This window comes from Oryzias melastigma, linkage group LG3, assembly GCF_002922805.2.
Source record: "Oryzias melastigma strain HK-1 linkage group LG3, ASM292280v2, whole genome shotgun sequence".
NCBI classification, from domain to species: Eukaryota; Metazoa; Chordata; class Actinopteri; order Beloniformes; family Adrianichthyidae; genus Oryzias; species Oryzias melastigma.
This window is the reverse complement of record NC_050514.1, coordinates 3,456,793-3,465,245: the sequence shown is the minus strand read 5'-3', so window position 1 is coordinate 3,465,245 and position 8,453 is coordinate 3,456,793. Positions and strand designations below refer to the sequence as shown.

Below are 8,453 nucleotides of genomic sequence, written 5' to 3'. Positions count from 1 at the left end.
CACTGCTCCTGCAGGTGATATTTAATTCATTACCAATAAATTATGGCCCACTTCTAGTTATGAGACAGAAGAACTTTGCATTTACTAGAAATATAGATTTATTCTAAGATGTTGTTCCTGTAAACCAGGGGTCTGCAACCTGAGTGTTCACTCACCCCGAACAGGATTCACTCAACAAATATGCGTGACCTGTCTCTCTTTCACTGCACGACAGATTCCCTGCTCTCAAAAAGGTGTTCCTGAGCTTGACACCGCGGCTGCATGTGGGAGGAGCTACCAGCTAATGCAATTCGGATGATCGCTATAAGGAACAGTGTCTGTGGATATCTCACTTAGAATTGTTATTGATTTTCCCGGTACAGAGGGATGTGCCTGTATGACAGCCGCGTCCGCTGTGTTTCTGTGTCTCCGTGGCTGAGCTGGAAGGCTCTCTATTTAGTATTAACCTGAGGGGGAAAGAATAAATTAAGTTTTTCAATGTTTTAATGAGGCCAGAGCCGGCAATCTCCCCTGACCCCCCGCCCCCCGTCGTTCGTCTAACTCTGGTCCTTGTAAGACACATGAATGTCAGACACTTTCAGACTGTATCCACTTCTGCTTCCACAACCTGAGCTGTAAAACCAAAAAGGTTTTTAACAAGAGGATGGTGGGAAAACCTGGAGAGGCGTTGAACTCCTCAACTCCTGCATTGCAAAGGCAAACAGAGGGAACGCATGAGGGAGAGGTTTCAGAAATGTTTGGAGGATGGAGGGAGGAAGGAAGATTGATCATAACAGCGAAGGAAAGAAAGATGAAGAGAAACGATGAGACACGAGAGCTTCTTCTAAGCAGGAGGAGGCTTGTGCTGGAATATTTCCTGCAGATGATTAATCCTCATTCGCTGTTGTGCTGAGCATTCAGGGAGAATGGATGAGTGTGAGGGGAGATGAAGATCAGAGCTTCTGCACAGCAGAGACCCCGCCCCATCGAGACAAGCATGCTTCCTGTTAGTGGGGGGGTGTGTTTGTATGTGTGTGTTCATCTGCTGGTAGATTTAAAATTCAAAAGAAAACAGCGTTCTTGGTTTTTTTCTCTGTCTTCTCTGCAGTCGCTCTGCTCTGACATTTGCGTCTCGATGTTGCAGATCAGAGGCGCTGAGGCGGCGCTCTGTCGTCAGCCACTCTCACGTGAACCTCTGCAGGAACACAGAAATCCGCTCGGCTCTGCTGCAGGTCTCCTGTCGTTTCAGAAGGAAGAGCAGAGGTGGCTTTGTGTTGGGTTTTCAGACCCTTACTGATAATAAATCTGCCAGAGCGCCAATTGGCAGAAACACACAAATTAGCATTTATGAACTGCAGCGAGAGCCTCAACAGGCTGTGATTATTCAGGCTAAGAGGCACATTATGCATGCCTGTCCGTCTGGAACGAAGGAAGCTAATCCGACCAGACCTAGTTCATCAGAGGACGCTGCTTTTTGTGGGGAACCAGATCCGCTCCAGTGAGATCAGCTCTGTGAACAGAAGCAGTGTGGGTCATGGAGGCTTCGGGTGGAGGCACTCCCTGAACGCCGGCACTCTGCTGGATGGAGGGAGAGAAAAAGGCGGCGAAAGACGAGAGGAAGAAGTGTGAGGAGCCAATTTTCACGTGTGAGACTTGTGAGAACATTTTGCTGGTTGATCCTCGACATGTTTGATGATAAAAACGCGCTGCTCCAAGTTTGCTGAGCGATGATGGGAGTTCAGATGTGCTGTTTGTGGTCAGGAGACAAACACGGCAGAGACTGTCAGAGGCTGATGGGAAACTAAATATTCATGACTTTGTAAATAGAATTTTAGGAGTGTGTCTCTACTTTTGAATTCTTGCTGCTCATTAGAAAACTTTGCTACCATTTCAGAAAAATGTGCAGATTTCTGCAGTTAGATTTGACAGCTGCTCAGGATATATTACAGATGTTCTAATCTTCAGTTTTTGATATTTTAATTAACAAGATCATTCGATTATTAGGACAGAATTGTGTCGAAGGCCCTCTCACAGCCATGTTTCCACTGATCCCCAACAGCTCACTGGAACCATGAAAGTCAGTCAGAGACTGAGATCACCCAGATCCTGCACACTATTCTTTAAAAGGAACTACTTTACTTTTAGTCTCATCTTAAAAAGTCTAACTTAATACTAAAGATAAACTTGTTGGGTTTCAGTTTTATTGTGATTGATTTTTCTTTTCTAATATTTAAGAAACATGTTTGAATATTTGATCTTAATAAAACCCACATTTGTGAATTATTCTAGATGGTTTTTCTACAGGCAGGTGTTTAAACCTATGAGAGGATTGAATCAACGTTTCTTTCCCACACAAATGTGTCAGTAGGCCCCGTTAGATCATTCAGTCAAACAAACTTTTTGCGTCTTTTTATTTCGATTAAGGTGGTCTGAGGCCATTGTTTTGGTGTTTTAACCCTCTCCCCTCTCTCCCCGCTCAGACGGCCGTTCCCTCCTGTTGGCGCCCTGTCTGGCTGACTCGCAGGCCGCTCAGGTCTTGGAGCGGGCCGTCCTGGAGGCGCGGGTTCGAGAGGTGGAGGAGGAGAACCGTCAGATCCGACTGCAGCTCAGCCAATCGCAGGGCACGGCTGCCCAACTGGCAGAAGGGAACTACGGCAACCAGCAGTGGGGCGCGTCTGCAGACACGGTGCCAGAAGAAGGCGACAACACGGCAGAGGAGAAGAACAACCACACAGACTGTCCCCGCCCCCCCACCATCCAGAAGTGTGAGGTCAGGAGGAAGTTCTGCTCACCTCAGTGTGTTCCTGATGGAACCACACACTCCAGTCGATGTCACGGGTTTCTGGATCTGGGTCCTGACCCCCCAAACTTGGACCCTTCTTTACTCTATTCTAGGGGTGTAACAGATCACAAAACTCACGGTTCGGATTGTGTCGTGGTTTTATGGTCACGGTCCAGATCATTTTTTCATATCAGTAAAAAGTGAAAAAACAAGAAGATAAAAGCCTAAAATTACTTTTTGAAAAGCTTAAAACATATATTTGAGAAAACATATATGAAGTAGAGCTGTGAATGTTGACACGTTAACGAGCACGATGAATAGAACATAATTCCTTCATTAATATGTATTAACGATCTCAGGTGTCCTGCCGTTTAGCTGTGAGATCAGCGTAATAAAACTCTGTCTAAAATAAGCTTCAACTTTTTTCTACATTCTGTGATTGAGTCTTTATTAAATTAAAGAGATAAGATGGCATTTATTGGTAGTTTTTGAACAAAAGCGATCTTTTATTTTAATAAAAAAGGCAGATAACTATTCTGACGGCTGTAATGCTGCAGCAGTGCACCTGCTATGGGGGGCGGGGCTAAACTGAGCTGTCTGCTATTAGCAATCCAACAAGGAAATCAACCATTATTTTATTTTGGGATGGGGACCGACATGAATTTTCCACAATAACAAGCGTCGGCGTTGTCTAAGAATTGCAGAAACTCCACGGTTCACCGCAAAAGTCCCGCCCACCGGCGTCATGGAAGGTAGTTCAGAGTGGACAGACACACCTCCACCTGAGAGCAGGTTCCAGCTGAGCTGACCTGAAATCCAGCTGGATCAAGCTTCTCCCAAAAGACAATGTATGAGGGAAAAAAGAAAAAGCTGAAAAAAAACAGAATTTCACAAAAAATGTCAAATAGACAGCAAAGGGAAATTCTTATTTTTTGGGCTGCCTGGTGTGACTTTAGCCTGGATTTTTTGTGTTTTCATTCAAAGACATTTTGATTAGTTTGTTGACAAATTTTATTCTTATTATTCCTATAAAACTACAACTAAAGAATGAACAGCAGTACACGTGTGGGCCGAACTGTGCCTGGTGATCCATACAGATCACAGATTATCTGTAATCCTTTACACCCCTATTTTAGTCTGGTGTCTTTTTATGACAGAAACCATTTGAATTGGTGCAGCGCTCATGGGGGTCTGAATTATCCTCTCGGGGGTCTGAGTTGTCTGCAGAATGTTTGATCCGTGCGTGGAGATGTCTTATTTCTGCGTGGAGTTTTGACATATAAAAAACCATTCACAAGCAGACATTCATGAGATCAGGACATCAGAAACTGTGATGAAGCTCATGGTGACCTCGGCTCTCGTGTCTTTGCAGCTCATCCATGTAGCATGCGTTTGTGCCGGTCACAACGCCAGCAGAGACGTGGTCACGCTGGTCAAGTCGGTCCTCTTTCACAGGTGAGGCTGTCCGCACACTCCCTCTCTCCTTTTCACCCCGCGGGGTTCCCTCGCTCACTTCTACCTCATTTCTTCCATTAAATCCAGCACAGCTCTCCAGGTTCCTGAGAGTTAAAGGAAACTGAAGCCATCTGCTCATTGTCTCTGCCTGATCTCTCTGAAGACTCTGAGCTGATGGGCTCAGACAGATAACTCGTTCTTCACTTTAGTGGCGCTTAAACAGTTTTTTGGGATTATCGTTCCAAATGTGGACTTTCAAGAGCCTGACTAAAAAAAACTAACTTTTGTGCATGCATGTTCGGTCTAGTACAGCAACTTCTTTTTTCCTACAAATATGCTCTTTTCTTTAGGGTCAAATCATTAGTAAAAGCTCCATGGAAGTTCTGAACCTGAGTCTTCATCTCTGCATTTGTAGGAGAAACCCGCTCCACTTCCACTTCATCACCGACACGGTGGCCAACCGCATCCTGAGCGCTCTGTTCCGGTCCTGGATGGTCCCGTCTGTGCAGGTCAGCTTTTATGATGCAGATGAGCTGAAGGTGAGTTTGTACCTGAGCAGACACACACACATACTGGAGGAGGGGTTAGTAACCGCATTCACGCTGAGTTTGGGAGAATCAAAGCCGACAGGTTGTCTGATCAGGATGTGGCTTCAGCACCATGAGCATCAGTTTCACATCAGTCTGAAATCTTCAGCTCCATCTCTGCAGACGTCTACTGATCAGTCTGTTATCGTCTGCATGACCTTCTGCTGTGTCATTTTGAGGCAAAGAGCATCATCCTGTTTTCATCAAACAATGATTCAAACTGTGACTAAGCCCCCACATGATTTCTGGGATGTGATCCGTTCTTTTCAGGAAACACTCACATGTGAACACCAGGTCTGTTCATACAATACACATGAAAGGCTGTGACTCTGCTAAGGAGTATCGGTCAGGGATGTTGTTGGTTAACTAAAACATAACAAAAACCGAGCACAGAGCAGAACAGATGACCCGACACTGAGGAACTGAAAATCAGACGCTTAAATACGCTGAGGATGATTAACTAAATGAAGACAACTGTGGATGATTAACCTGAACATGGTGAAGCTGACGGGGAAAACAGAGCATGACGGAACCTAAGCTTAGAATCCTGACATTACCAATCCCCAAAAGGGCAGATTCCAGATGCCTGAACACCTGAGAGGAGTGGACCTGGAGGAACATAAAACAAACAAGCTCAGAAAACAGGGCTCCTGCAGCCAAACAGAGGTGAGGGGTATCAGAATCCCTGTTCGGGAATGGGCATGAAGAGGAGCAGTCCTGGTGACCCCTGCACAGGAACAGGAGGGATTGCCTCTACAATCCCCCAGGAACAGATTTGGTGGACATGGCATGACGTGAATAGATTATAGCTACAGGAAAATCGCATTTGACGTGGTATGGTGTGGACTGTGGTAGCAGAAAACCCTGCCACTGCAGCAAAAAAAAAAAAAAATCCTACTGGGTCCAAAGTGGTCAGGTCATTCTGCCAGGAAGTATTGGTGGCGGAAACATAAACATTTAGTAAATAACCTTAAACGTGAAAAAACCAGGGGAGAATAAGCCAGTGACGTGCTTGTCGGTGCCTCTGTAGAACTCTCCAAAACATAAAAACCCAGTCTACTCATTCAACATCCTCTATGATGTGGCAACAAATGAATTCCAAAACAGTTTTGGCGGTTGCTCCGTGGCAGGCGCGTTGAGCAGTAAATTGAACCCTTCCGCTCTCTTTGGGGTCGAGATGACTCCAACCACATATTGATGTGTGATTCCTTCCATGACAAATGTGGACAAAGGTGGACAGGATTTTATGTCTGCCATGGACATTAGTGAAACTCAAAAATCAATGATAAAAAAAAGTTCAGCGCACTGTCTTGTGGGGTCCAGATGACCCCACTTTTAATGTAAACAAGCTAAGGAGAGCAGAAGGGTTAACAGGTGTGAGGTGGCAGAACCATAAGTTTGTGAAGATATGATTGTGGATCTTCAGGATTGGGGGTTTTGACCTCTCTCAGCAGATAAGCCTGGTTGTTGTTGTGAAAGATGCTAACCTGACATCAGAGTTGCCTGACGCTTGTCACTCTTGCACATGCATCACAGCAGGTTGTCTGCAGATGTGGTGTTTGATGGTCTGCAGGCTGAAACCTCTGCTTCACTCTAATGAAAGTTAAATAAAAGCCTCTGATGACGACTCCAGCTCTGAGCTGGTGGCTGTTCTCTCTGAGTGACTTCAACCTGAAGAAAAAGAATCTGTGTTTGGATTTTCCGCCCCATCCTTTTCCTTGACACCATCAACCCCCTCCTTCCCCACGCTGTCTTTGTGCTGAACAATGAGTCCTTTGTGCTGTCAGACACTTCGACCTGCAACCTCTTTTTTCACTTTCCATTAACTGGCATTAAAGTGGAGAAAAACACCGGCGCCTCTAAGCCGATTATGTTTGGAGATGAGGCTCAGATCCAATTACTTAGAATGAAGGAAATTAATTAAAAGACTGTTTGCAGACGCTGAAATAACGTCTGCTTGAATGTGCTGAATGTGGTTTGCTGCTAACTCTCATATGGTTTAGAGCAGAGATGGTTTGAAGGGGTGTTTCCCTCTGTTCCAGTCCGAGGTGTCGTGGATTCCCAACAAGCATTACTCAGGTATTTACGGCTTGATGAAGCTGACGCTGACCAAAGCCCTGCCGCCTGACCTGAACAAGGTCATTGTCCTGGACACGGACATCACCTTTGCCACTGACATCGCTGAGCTCTGGGGCATCTTCAGGAAGTTCACCGGTGAGTTTCCCCCATATTCCTGAACATAAATTCAGTGTTTACCCTAGACCTCAAATCATTTATGTCAAAGTCTTTGTTTTTCCGTTGTTGAAGTGACCTTCATTTAATATACAGTGGTGGACAAAATTGTTGGTACCCCTCAGTTAAAGAAGGACAAACCCACAATTCTCACTGAAATCACTTGAAACTTACAAAAGTAACAATAAATTTAAACAAATTGAAAATTAAACAATCAAAATCAGCCATCAATTTTGAATTGTTAATTAACATAATTATTTAAAAAAAACAAACTAATGGAACAGGCCTGGACAAAAATGATGGTACCTCAATGAAAGACTGAAAACTATTTGACCAGAGTGACATGATTAACTCAGCTGTGTCCTTTAATTGACATCACAGGTGTTTTATTTATTGTTACTCTTATAAGTGATTTCAGTGAGAATTGTGGGTTCGTCCTTCTTTAACTGAGGGGTACCAACACTTTTGTCCACCACTGTACGTTGATATCATTAGTTTATTTTAAAGCATATGTCACTTATAAAAGGCAAATATTTCAGTTCATAAGTCTATGTTATATATGATTCAGCTTAAAAAAACATTTTTCATAAGTCCATGAAGCACACATACCTACAATTACAGCTCCTCTATGAAAATGTCCCCGCACAAGTGTCAACCTCACAAGTCAAGTTAAATGTTTTTCCTGGCTTTAAAGGTAAAAATCTTTTTTAAATATTAGAAACTCTGACCTTTTGATCTGCAGACAGTTTCTTTTCCTGCAAAGAGTACTCAGCACTCCAGGCATCTCCACACACTAATCAGATCAAAGAAAGGGTACAGACCATCATCAGAGCAAACTGCACAGCAAAATGCTTTATTTTAACAAAAGTAAACTTCTGGATGAATATTGGTCAACAAAGCCTGTCAAGTTAACACTTACTGTGACCAGGAAGTACCCTTGCTATGAGAGAATCATTTTTCTTTTGACTTCAGCTGTATCAGAAATGCAACAAATAAGGTTTCATGCAAAAGAACTGCAGCGGTTCTGTCCATGACACTGGCAGCAGAAATTTACCGGAAACAAGACTGTCAGCATGTGGCGTTTGATTTAGAAAATCAAGCAAATTCTCTCTGAAATGAAAGCTTTATCTCTTCCACAAAGACTTCTTCCTTCTTATGAAAATAATGCTGTTAAAAAAAGGAAGCAGTTCTGCTTCCAGAAACTTCTCATTTCTGCTGTGAACTAAGGGTTACGAAAAGTACTGTCCACACCTGCTGCCTTCAAGCATCTATGCCATAAGCCGTGTGTGTCTGTAGATGTTAATGTGTGTAAACATCTGTGTCTGTAGATGTTAATGTGTGTAAACATCTGTGTCTGTAGATGTTAATGTGTGTAAACATGTGTCTGCAGGTGTTAGTGTGTGTAAACATGTGTCTGC

The 8,453-nt window shown here is 43.8% G+C and overlaps 1 protein-coding gene across 4 annotated transcripts in view; it reads left to right on the top strand.

The window, feature by feature from the left end:
* Positions 1–8,453, top strand: part of large2 (LARGE xylosyl- and glucuronyltransferase 2) — a 91,588-nt gene that overhangs the window by 69,140 nt on the left and 13,995 nt on the right. For all 4 annotated transcript variants that reach the window (XM_024262983.2, XM_024262986.2, XM_024262985.2 and 1 more), the window contains 4 exons: positions 2,460–2,749; positions 4,134–4,216; positions 4,632–4,755; positions 6,846–7,017. In XM_024262983.2, the coding sequence (XP_024118751.1) occupies positions 2,460–2,749; positions 4,134–4,216; positions 4,632–4,755; positions 6,846–7,017 (669 nt within the window). The remainder of the gene's footprint in view (positions 1–2,459; positions 2,750–4,133; positions 4,217–4,631; positions 4,756–6,845; positions 7,018–8,453) is intronic.